At 34.8% G+C, this 12838-nt stretch overlaps 1 protein-coding gene across 1 annotated transcript in view; it reads left to right on the top strand.

Moving 5' to 3' along the window:
- The window catches only part of PPP1R3A (protein phosphatase 1 regulatory subunit 3A), a 36208-nt gene extending 28506 nt beyond the window's left edge, over positions 1 to 7702 (top strand). Inside the window, exons 2-4 of the mRNA XM_004418801.3 lie at positions 2196 to 2254; positions 2354 to 2478; positions 4394 to 7702. Coding sequence (XP_004418858.2) covers positions 2196 to 2254; positions 2354 to 2478; positions 4394 to 6790 — 2581 coding nt within the window. The 3' untranslated portion in view covers positions 6791 to 7702. The remainder of the gene's footprint in view (positions 1 to 2195; positions 2255 to 2353; positions 2479 to 4393) is intronic.
- Positions 7703 to 12838: the final 5136 nt, after the last annotated feature.

The following is a 12838-nucleotide window of genomic DNA, read 5'->3' as shown; positions in this document are numbered from 1 at the left end:
GACATGCTACATTTGTCATATACCAAAGTTCTAAATATGTGTGGATCTGTTACTAAGTCCTCAACCCTTTTTTGCTGGTCAGTTTGTCTGTCTTTGTACCAATATAACGGTCTTAATAACTAAATTTTCATAAGAACTCTTGAAATCAGGTAGAGAATTTTCTCCCTGCTCTGCTATTTCTCAGCAATATCCCAGCTATCTTTAGCCCTTTATTTTTCTCTTTAGAATCATGTTTTCAAATTTGGTGAAAAAATTCTTTGGAATTTTGATTAGAATTGAATTGAATCTCTAGATCAATTTGGGAGAGAATTGACATCTTCATAATACCTTCTTCCTATCTATGAACATGGTATATTTCTCAATTTTTCTAGGTCTTTAATATTTCTCGATACAACTTTATTCTTTTCCCTGTAGGTGTCTCACACATCTTCTATTAGTGTTTTTCATAGATTTTTAATATAATATTTAAATTTTATCCATTTCAACTTCTCTTTCTTGCATTTATCCCTGAATCTAAGATTTCCCCCACCCACATTTCTGTATTTACATGTTTTTGTAAGACACCAGTATAGTAATACACAGTTTGTTACCTAATTATTTGCCCCCAAAATGAGTTAAAAGCATATTTACTTCTTTTTTATGCAATAGTTTTTTAAAAATTGAACTATTTTAGAGATTGAAGTAGAAAAATGATTTCTAGCATTTTAGTTAGGTAAAAACAAAAGGCTTTAAGTGGCTATTATTTTCCCTCTAAAATTAAATTTTCAATATTATTACAGGAATAAAGAGGAAGCAGGGACTATTAAAGGCTGTTTAATGGTTTATATATTTTTAACCACATAGACATTATGTACATGGAGAAGGGAAGATGTGTCAGCTTGCAATTGGATCCCACAAAAATAATTCTTTGCATAGTTATTGGCCTCATTAAACAATATAGATTTATAGATTAAGTCAGTATCAATTATGTAAATACTATATTTTTCTAGTGAAATTATATTTATGTAGACACATTGTTTTCATTTATGGACCCACTGGAAGGTACCAAATAGTTTTGATAAAGTTAAAATTAAGCGTCATAAATATGTACAAAACTGAATTACCTTCTTACGTAATCAGGGTGGAAGAATTCACAATTTTCTTATGATTTGTTAAAATAAGATTAGCATTTTTGGGATTTGGATCAACATTGTCCCTGCAGTGAAGACTAGATTCTATGACAAAAATTTATCAGCCATTGCCAACTTGCTAGATTTCTTTTATTGCAGAAAAGGTCATTGAGAAAAGTCACTAGAAGAAAATTCAGCTGAGACAGTACAATAAAATGTGGCTACTGGGCCAATCATTTCTAACAGACTGACTTATGACGTAACTATACACAAAGCGGGCTTTTTCACCAACATCTTTCCTGCTGAGCATCATGGACAAATCCAAATTTTAGTGATTCCACAAATACAACTACAAACAGATTACATTTGAAGGAAAAAACTATTTATCTTTTTCAATCAGTATGCAGAATACAATAGAAAAGGGAGCATAATCCAAATCATTTTAAATAAAGAAAATATAAGCTTTCATATAAATGATCTGAAGTCTTGGTTATAAAATTGGCCTTTGGCAATACACATACAAAATCTTTTAACTGAATATAAATTTACCTGCCTTTCAGTTTTTAGTAAGTTTGTTTTCTTTTCTTTTTTTCTGGGAACAGAGAGTTAATATTATGTCAGTCCAACTGCAAGAATTTTGAATAAAATGGAATACAAAGAAATTAATAATTGGAACGTTAGAAAGAAATTTCCACGACCACAAATAGACTGTCAGTTCATAAAACTTTATCATTTAAACCAAGAGAAAAGTGTCCTCACTTGAAAAGATTAAATTCATGAGTGATGGAATAATCTGCATTTACATATATTTTTACTTTGGTTATATAAGTTTTAATATGAATAACAATATTATTTAGAAATATGAGGTGGCGTGAATTATTTTTAAAATTTTCTACGACTGTATTTACTGTTGCATCATTTTAAGAGATCAATTTTATTTAAAAAATATACAAAATAATGCAAGAAACTATGAAAGGTTATATTATATTTATTTGGCTTATTATTGGTTTGAAGTTTCCCCTTATAAAAACACTTAAAATATGTAGTCCCAGAAAAATGTATAACCTTTTGTTTTAAATTTAACAGTAAAGAAGAATCATCAGTAACATCAGATGAGGATAACTCTGAGAATTCAAAAATTACAGGTAATATTTCTTATTTAATTTTTAAACAAAATCTGTCTCTTTTGTTAAAGCTTACAATTATAACAATTTTACAAAGGTACAATTATATTAACTTTTCAGATACCTATATCCCAACAATTGTTTGTTCTCATGAGGACAAGGAAGACTTGGAAACCAGTAATCAAAACGTAAAAGATGTAAACAGGGAACACGATGAGCATAATGAAAAAGAATTAGAGTTGATGGTAAGTGTTCTGGTTGCCACGGTATTAGAGAAGATGAATCCATTTATGCTTCAAAGACGCTGCAATGCCTGCCTTTCAATAGCTTCAACTAATATAATTTGCAAATGTGAAAGCACAGCCTATTCTGTCTCCAGCTTGATCAACAAGGCACTTTGATTTCAGTACGTTGCTTCGGGTCTCTGCAGTGGTAAATTAATGACATTCATTTCTTATCTCTTTACCAGCGGCTCTGAGTAATAGTTTGTAGGAATGACAGAAGAGGTAGCACTATCCTGATGTGCATTTCTAATCTTTGTGACAAGTGTACACTTAGCATAACCTCGTCTGTAAAATGAGAGGGCTGGACTAGATGATTATTAGGGTTCTGCCCAGCTCTACAAATCTGATTCTTGCATTGAGCAGCATTTTTTTTTTTTTTACTTACTTCCATCTTTGTGAGATTCTCAAAGTTCTATATCATTGGGAAGGATTAAATTACCAAATGCGGAGAAAATAGCCTGGGCTGTATTTTTTAAACAGGAAGCAAACTCAGTACTGTACAACTTAGTATTAAATTTGTTATGGTAAATTTCACACTTGGTGAACATTCAATCTATTTGGAATTTGAAGGGGGGGGATGGTTTAGATAGCATTTTTATCACAAAGGAAGAAATAGGAGTAAATGAGACACATAATGCAATTTATCCTTTACTGTATTTGGTTGGCGCTCATATCATTAGGATACATGGATTCATAATCATCTAAGATTAAAATGACATTTGCCTCTTCAAGTGTCAGTGCTGAAACAGATAAGAAATAGACCTCATCTCTTTCCCCACACATTCCACCTTTTCTATAGTGATATGGAAGCTGCATCACTAAAGTATGCAATTTACTTTGCTCCAACTTTAAGAAACTACAAAGTTGTCACCCATTGTGAGAATTCTCACCAGCTGAAAGTTAACATCACCATTTTTTTTCAAACCACAGAATTTAATGAAACGGTCCTGAAAAATCACATACTTCACCAATACACCTCATTACAATGAGCAGGCTCAAATATAAAAGTTTGTTTAGAAGTTACTGAGATTGTACGTCCAATAAATGAACAGGGAGCTGTAATTTAGATGCTAATTTGCTCCATGCTGACGTTAATGCATAAAGCAATGAAGCTCTATAATAGATGGAAATACAACCAAATCTGTGGAACCCACAGGCATTGGCTTACAAGACAGCTGTGCAGTTGACAAGTAACATGAGCCTTATGTGAGAAGAAGGGGAAAGCGTAAGATTTGCATATAATTATTGAGATCATGCAAATGTCAGTTATGTGGAGAAAAAAAAAAAACACAGGCATCTCACTGTTAAATTCTGACAGTTGGCATCACTGAAGAGCTCAAATACATTTGAGCACCAGTTGGCAGAGGGTCATTAAAACAGAATTTGCAGAGACATTAACTCCCTCACTTTTCTTTGAGTGACGTTTTGCTATTAATAGTTTGCAGAGGCTTTGCAGAAAACATATTAATAAGAGAAACTGTACTAGGGGCACCTACAGCAAGTATAAATGTAGCAAGGGGCACCCAGGAAGCTGCTCTCTAATTGATTAGCATGGAGCTATCAATGTGTATATCCTAAGTGAGGAGAAAGTGCAATGACAAGCAAGAATAGTTGAATAATACAATGTGATATTTGGAAGCTGGGAAGGGGAGTGATTAATTTTGGCCCCTTTTCTTATTAATTTCATTCCCAAGTCATAGCCTACAAGGATCCCCCCAAAACATCCGGCTTCCAGAATTTGTATGAAATTCACGAATGAAATGAGTAAAGGAAATTTACTAGATAATTACTAGCCAAGTTAGTGAGACCTATCTAACTCATTTTGTATATTTTAAATCATTTGGTCATTATTTTTTTGTTGTTTTTATCCCTTAAGATAAATCAACACTTAATAAGAAGTACTACTTCCAGAGACGAAAAAAATACACTTTCAACCCATCCAGTTGATTTTCCAAATAAAGCCGAGGGGTTAGAGAAGAAGCAAATCCATGGGGAAGTATACACTGACTTGTTTAAAAGGCCTTTGTCCCCAAGTTCATCGGCAGAAAGCTCCTTAAAGGGAGATTTTTCCCACAATGAAAAGTGTTCCTCAGGAAATGAGTGTAGTCGTCAACCTTCAGAGGAAATTACTTCAGATATGGGAGAAATCACGCCATCATTGGGAGAGACTAGTAGTGATGAATTAGTGCAATTACATATCGGCAGCAAAGAAGTACTGGATGATAATGCTAATCCAGCCCAAGGGAGAGGCAGAGTACAAATATATTGTCCCGCCTCAGGTCACCTAATGGCAGACAACCTTAATAAAAAACATGAAGGAGGAGCTAAGAAAATTGAAATAAAAGATTGGGAACGTTTAAGAGGAGATTTCCACTTGGATTTCCATTCAGAAGAATCAATAGAAAAAGGATCTTCCAAGAAAGATTATGACAATGGTAAGAATGAGGTGAAGGAGCAAAGAATACATTTAGGTGTTAGTGAAAAACAAAGCAAAACTTTTCAATCAATCTTACATGACCAAGCAAGGAAGATCGGCCACTCTGAAATAAATGTGGAAGGGATTGGAGCTAGTAACAAAGACCTGACTGTTCTGCCCAGTAAAGATACCACAATTCCCTCCCAGGCAATCAGATCAGATACACTTCATTCACCAAGGACAAATCTAAGTTGGGAAGAAACTGTTTTAACAACCCCAGAGCGTAATCTCTCAACTAGTGAAGGCACTACTTTAGGAGGGCCATCTGGTCAAGGTTGTTCATCAAGAAATGGACATGTTTGGAGGAATCCTTATCTTTTCCAAGTTGAAGAAGAAAAATCAGATTGGATTAATCCTAAAGATCAGAATAAGAACACACAGCATAAACAAATTTGGAATGTTCTGGAAAGTCAGGGGGAACCAAGAGAGAGTAAGACAAATATAACAGAGCAGATCAAAGAACAAGCAGATTGTGAAGACATGTGGGAAAAAAGAGATAATACAAGGAGTCTGAAAGCTACTCCTACAAAAGAATTGTTTACCTGCCAAGAAACTCTGAGCTGTGAATTGTCTTCTCTAGCTGATCATGGTATTACTGAGAAAGCAGAAGCAGGTACAGCTTATATAATTAAGACAACATCAGAAAGTACTCTAGAAAGCACGTCTGCTAGAGAAAAAGCAATAATTGCTAAGCTACCTCAAGAGACAGCACGAAGTGACAGGCCCATCGAGATAAAGGAAACAGCGTTTGATCCACATGAAGGGAGAAATGATGATTCACATTATGCCCTTTGTCAAGGAGATACAGTAGGTGTAATCTATGTCAATGATTTTGAAAAGGAATCACGTTTAGGTATTTGTAATGTACGTGTAGATGAAATGGAGAAGCAAGAAACCATATCTATGTACAATCCTGGGAAGACACATGACAGGGAGAAACGTGGCATTGGAAATATAACATGTGTAGAAGAATCCTTACAGGCCATTACAGGCAATGAAAAAGCAGCCTCAAAACAAGATTTACATTTGGCAATGTTACCAACAGAAAAAAAAATATTTCCAGAAAATAGAGATCGTGGGCAGGTCCAAGAATTATCAAAGAAAATGGATATAGATGCCGTTATTCATTCTGCTTTAAATTCAGACACTAATAGGGCTTCTCAGAATGGCTCTCACATTTCCAATCACCATGCTAAAACTTCAGTGCCATCTCATGAACAGGCAATTGCTGTAGAGAATACAATTACTACCATGACTCTCCAATCTATTTCTAGTAAATCAGAATATAATTGTAATCCAACAAATGAAAACCAGGGTATTGAAAAGCACCCTCATCGTGGGTCTATACCTGAGGAAGTTTCCAGTTCAGAAACAGTGACATCAGGCAGTAGGAGAGAAAGATGCATAGGCCAGATTTTCCAACAAGGAGAATGTAGTGTGGAAAAATCTCCAGGGCCAATGATTTTAATCAGTGAAGATTTCGAGAACATGGAAGAGGCAAGGCATAAAAATGAAGGATTAATAAACTCTAGGCAATCACTGTCCTCTTCAGGTGACAAGCAATCTGAGGGCTCTGCTTCTACTAGTCTCCCTGCCCAGGGAAGTCAAGCTCAAAGCAATGAATCTCTGCTTTCAAAATACACCAACTCCAGAATACCTTATTTCCTTTTGTTTCTGATATTTCTTATAACCATCTACCAGTATGACTTAATGATCGGCTTGGCGTTCTACCTTTTGTCGTTGTACTGGCTATCCTGGGAAGGGGGAAGACAAAAAGAGTTTGTCAAAAAGAAGTAACCTCAGCAGTATTATTATTCTCTCTTAAAAGATAAGCTATTTAGCCCCAAACATTTGGAATGGTGAAAGAGACTATTCATTGTTCAAAGAGCCAGTGCAGTTTTTCTCTTGAAGGATCATTTAAAAAGGAATGCGTATGAAGTTTGCTCCTTCATATAAGTAATTATTCTATATAGGACCATTATGTTTGGATCATTAAATACCTATATGAATATGAGATCTGAAGCACGTCAAGTTGAAATTAGGTACAGCTGTTGCTCCTTAGCAGGCTATGAAGTTGCAATGCTTCACGTCTCTTCACATCTCTTAAAGTGCCATTTCTTGCATTCATTTCTTTTGCAGTAAAGCTTCAATTTTTTTTTCCCCTGAGAGTATTTTTCCCCCTATGGTTTTTAAAAATAGATAAAACATGGACAATGGCAGAGGACCTTTTTTGGTCTTTTAGTATTGACCATGAAATTTGCATTTACCGCAGTATCATTTATCAGCACATTTTATAGATCAAATCTTTCAACTTTGATTTCATATTTTTAAGAACAACACCTGTGTATATTGAAATGTGTAAACTGAAATTCAAGAAACACATTGTTTGCTTGAATAATACTTTATAAACATACATACCTTTTACCTGCTTTCTACCTACAAAGTGAGGACATTCGTAAGCCAAATCCGGCAAAGACTGAAACAATTGGGAGGTGATCTTTCAATTCTGCAAAATTTTGTGGGTGGCCTGTGTGTAAGCAATGTTTTTCTCTTGTAAAAGGAGACTGTATAACACAGCTGAACAATTTCAATGTCAACTGTTATTCAGAGTTGAAAATTTAAATTAAAAGTTCCACAAGCACTGATCCAGAATGAATTTGTACCTGTAAAGCAAAAAGCATTAAATGATAATAACAATTAAAAAAGATTTCCAAACAAACTATTCTACTTGGTAGTACTTTTTGTCCTCAAACAAATTTTTAAACTTTTCTCATTATAAGACAATAAATTGTTCCCCAAGCTGCCTTTAGAGAACAAACAACCATTTGTGATATTTATTATATAATTAACAGGTTGTTAGATGATAACTCACCATTTTAAGTAGGCAAATATGTGGACGTGGAAATCGACTGATGGAGAAATGAATACTGAGTAGAGCAGTGACTTTGGCTGCTGTTGTTACTATGGCTAAGTATGTGAAATAATGGAACTAATCATTTTAGTCACGTAAAGGTAATGCAAAGATTCTTATACAATAGATTTCAACAACCATTTAATGAATGACTACCCTGTGCTCTGTTCTATGGCAGAGCACTTCCTTTGATACCCTGAATTTCTAGTTCTCAGGGAGGAGGCATAGGTACATAGTTACCAGGAATATGGAAGAGAGTCACATTGAGGGAGCCCATTTGGGTGATTCCTTTTTCATAGGAACTTCTTTCATAGAGCATGTAACATGGATTTCCAGAGAGAAAAAGTAATCTACGTATTTACCTATAAAGGTAAATTTAATGTGTAAAAGTGGCATGTATCATCCTACACTTCTAAGAAACAAGCATTTATGGGAAGACAAAATGAGAATGGAGCATTTAAACTGACTTTCATGTGGTAGTAAATGATTTCCTTAATTTTCATTAGGTATACAACTATTTCCAAATCCCCTAATTGCATCTTTGTCTCAAGTCCCATTGAAACTGAATGCTTGACTTTAACTTTTTAGTTGAGCAAAGACAAATATCCTGAAGTAGAACTCAGGGCAAATATTTGATTGTTTGAGAAAGCACATTTTCATTAAACACAAGTGGAACACTGTTGGCCATACCTAGAATATTATCTTTAAAATTGCTGTCCTGATAATTTTGTTGACAGGTCTAAATTACAATGGAGTTAAGGTTAGCATTTCTTCAGTTCTTAACGTTTTGGTTTTTGCATTCTACCTTTAAGAGTTTCAGTCAATATGCCATGTCTTCTTAATGCAAAGAACACTACATTACTTTATGAACACAGGTGCCCGAACTGTACTTATTCTCTTGTATGTAAAAGAATGCAACTTCTTTTATCTTTTTTATTTGACTTTTGGCAACATTAACTTACTAAACCTTCCCATGCATATTTGTAATATGACAGCAGAAGTTTCAGAGGATTTAAAATACTGAATTGTGTATTTTTCTGCGTGCAATTTAACTGACTTTCCAAACATTACTTAGAAAGAATTTGAAATAAAGTCGTGAGAACTTATGAAACTATGGCCAAGTGGAGAGGTAGATGTTTGCGCTCCATTTTGGTCACATCACTATGTTGAACAAAAAAGTGGATCTCAGGAAGAACCAGAAGGCCCTAGTTTATAAAGATTCGACTGTGAATCATCACAGCAAGGGTAGTATTTATAAGCATGGCTGCCCTCACCGTGTCTTCCCAAGTATTGGTTAAGGGCCGAAAGAGGGTATGGCATGAGAACAAGCAAGGAGAACTGCATTAAACATCTGTTTCCTATAGTGGGTAAGAAATGTGATTTAATTACCACCACCTTTATCTTGCTGGGGTTCTGACTATTAGAAACAAAATTCTAAAAATTAATTGATAAGTCCAGCAAATGTAAGTACCAAAATCAACTATCTTAAAAAATCACATCTGTATATGCCATAAATATCTCAACATATTTTTCAGTGTAAGAGGAAATGAGTCAATGAGATGACATTCACACCTCAATATTTAAGAGCATTGGGTTAATGCAATCGTGTTTCCCTGGTGAACTCCAATATTTTGATAACGAATTATTTCAAAGAATATATATAAATATATACACATGTCACTATTTTGTGAGACAAATAGGATCATCTTTTATTTGTCATCTTAAACCAGTCTGCTGGTTAAATGGAAAACGTAAAAATATTCAAACCAAATGTGGGGAAATAAATAAAATACTTCATTTTTCCCTAATAGCATACATGGTACTTTCTTAATAATTTTTTTCAGTCATGAATATTATTTTGTATCACCGGGACTGTTGTTTTCTTCCTTAGGCTTACATTTTGCATAAAAATAAATCAAAAAAGCAAACAAAACAATAAGAAATTAGCAGGAGACCTAGTAAAGATACAGGCAGGAGGGCTGGCATCTCCAGGGCCAGCTCATCTACTGATTTCTATCATGATCTGTGACTTTTCTTTCAAATTTTCACCGAGTGAATGTAAGAATTGAACTAAGCAATAAGGATTGTCTTTTGTTATTTGAATCCTGTCTTAGCTAGTTCTTGCAGAACTGAAGAATAGGATCGACTGATTCTGCAGCAAGGTATGAGAGAGACGTGACAGCCCACGCTCCTCCAGCACCTCCACAATGGTATGCCTACATGAAGAGAACAGCTAAAAAAGTTACTTTCATTTACTTGATTAAATTAATTTGCTTATTTTTTTCTATTTTCAGAAATAATTCATAATAAAAATCATGACAACATAATTTACTTTTCATCTTTTAAAAATAGATTTGGTCATTAATCTAGTATGCTTCCATAACTTGACCTAAATCTCATTAAAAAGCAAATTAAATTTTCAGTAGATTTTCAGCCTAGCTTTGAATGATCACGTTTTCTAAGAAATGTCATTATTGCAGTGTGTTAAAACCTTATTAAACAAACAACTCTTTAAAAAGTTCAGCATTTTTATTTTGTGTCATTTCTATATTTGTTAAATGCATACATATTACCTTCACCTTTCAAATATGAAACAATATATTATGTGAAAATTTAAGGAAAAATTCCCTAAGTCTTTTCCTAATGTATCCAATTCTTTACATTCATGATTATAAAGCAAAGAGGGGCATGGGTAAATCAATAGTGGATTACAGAGAAATCATTTTTTTTTTTTTTTGTGAGGAAGATCAGCCCTGAGCTAACATCTGTGCTAATCCTCCTCTTTTTGCTGAGGAAGACTGGCTCTGAGCTAACATCTATTGCCAATCTTCCTCCTTTTTTTCCCCCCAAAGCCCCAGTAGATAGCTGTATGTCATAGTTGTACATCCTTCTAGTTGGTGTACGTGGGACACGGCCTCAGCATGGCCGGAGAAGTGGTGTGTCGGTGCGTGCCGGGATCCCAACCCGGGTCGCCAGTAGCAGAGTGGGCACACTTAACCACTAAGCCACGGGCCGGCCCAGAGAAATCATTTTTATTTGGCTGATATGCCTCTAAGATATGAATTTGCAGCATATTTCAATGCTTAATTAAGTAACTGACCTTCGTTAGAATTAGTGCATCATCCTTCTTATCACCCCACCTAAACTATGCAGCCTTATTTCCCACTGCTCTCTGTCTCAAGTTCTCTGTCAGTCAAGCAAGTCACATTGGCCCTAGAACATGCCATGCTCATCTGTTCTCATGAGCACCCCTCTGTCTAGAGGTCACTTTCAGTTATCTTTACCCCTCTTTTCCTATCCAACTCTGCACACTTTTCTATGTACAACTCAAGTCCCTACCCTTTTGAAGTCTCCTACTATTTCAGTTGGTGGGATCCCTCCATTTTCAGATCTCTTTTGACACTCATCTTCTTGCATGCACTAAGCATTTCACTAATTATCCTAACTGGACTACTGCTTGTTCAGGACACAGACAATGCTTTCTTCTTCCTCACAAGGTCTGGTTTGTAGGAATCCTCAGTCAGTACTCGTGGATAGAATTGAATTGCAGTGATGTCTTCTTCCTATCCTGTTCCTGAAATGTGGACAAGATACTCTGAGGCCTGATTTTAAAATGAATAAACTTAATCAAAACAAAGCCAGGATGTTTTAGTAAACTGCCGAAGACAACGTAGAAAGAGACAAAGAAATGTGGAGACAAGACGGAGCAGTGCAGTGGATTTGGAGCTTGGCACTTGTGGGGAAGGGAGAAACAATCCTTTCTCTCCATTCCTCTTGGCAATTAATTTGATCTTCTGTATTTATTAACTCTTCCTAGCACAGAAAACGTTCCCTTCATTCTATTTCATGGGAAATAAAATACGGATTATATATTAAGAGAATGATAATACATACCTTAATTCACCGGCTAACGTGAAAATGGATAGAACAAGATATGTTTTCAGATAAAGTAGCTCAGTAGCTTAAAAACCAACATCACAAGGTATAAAGTGTAAGAAACTCAATCTTCCCAGCTGCTGCCATGCCCTTTGGAAATGGCTGATCTCTCCATTTCACACCTGCTCTGCGTGTCAGCTTTTAGGGGGAGCAAATAGAACAACTAGCAAAAATAGTAAGTGGATTTTTGAAAAAGAAAACATGCCTGATTCACATATAAGAAAGTATGATATATATATTCACAAACACACATATACATGCACACATGGTATTCCAACGTCTGATAAAGGACAGTAGTGGCTGTGAACATAAATAATACAGTGGGTGGTGATGTATATAATATAATATGTGGAAGTTTTATCCTTTCCTTGGAAAGACTCATTGTATCATATTTAGATAGGAAATTAAAATGATAACACAACAATATGCCTATTTCTGAGGTAGAGTCTAAAGAATAGCAGTATATGGTCTGGAAACGTAGTAGCATATGATACAACAGCTTAAGACCATCAGCAATAAGTCTCTTCAGACTAAAGAAAAGCCAGTTACCTGTCTACTATATTGTAGAATTCATCAATATTGTGTATCAGTTCACTTGGCTTTGAGTGGAAACATTTAAAATTTCCTAAAGACACACTATAAAACATAATATCAAATATCAGAGAGATGGTGCTTAAAAATCCCTTTAAGAGGTTAGAAGTTCTCTTTGTAAACACTGAAATAAGCCATAATCTACTTTTAATAATTTTATGTAGGAGGCTCTTAAGGTACAGTTTATAAAATATTTTTTAGCATGGAGCATTTGAGAAAACACCACACATTTAAATCATTTTCATACATACACTTTAAAAATGATATTTATATTTTGTTTCTGCGCATTAAGTGACTCTTCTTAATTAATCCATAAATCTTCGGGAAATTCAGTTGTTATTTTTCATTATGTACATAAACTTTCCCCATGTTTAAATGAAACAGTTCTAGTCCCACCTAAGGAAGGG

Source organism: Ceratotherium simum, chromosome 1, assembly GCF_057802395.1.
Source record: "Ceratotherium simum simum isolate JZ-2026a chromosome 1, ASM5780239v1, whole genome shotgun sequence".
NCBI lineage: Eukaryota > Metazoa > Chordata > Mammalia > Perissodactyla > Rhinocerotidae > Ceratotherium > Ceratotherium simum.
The sequence above is the reverse complement of the archived record's forward strand: the minus strand, read 5'-3'. Positions and strand labels throughout refer to the sequence as shown.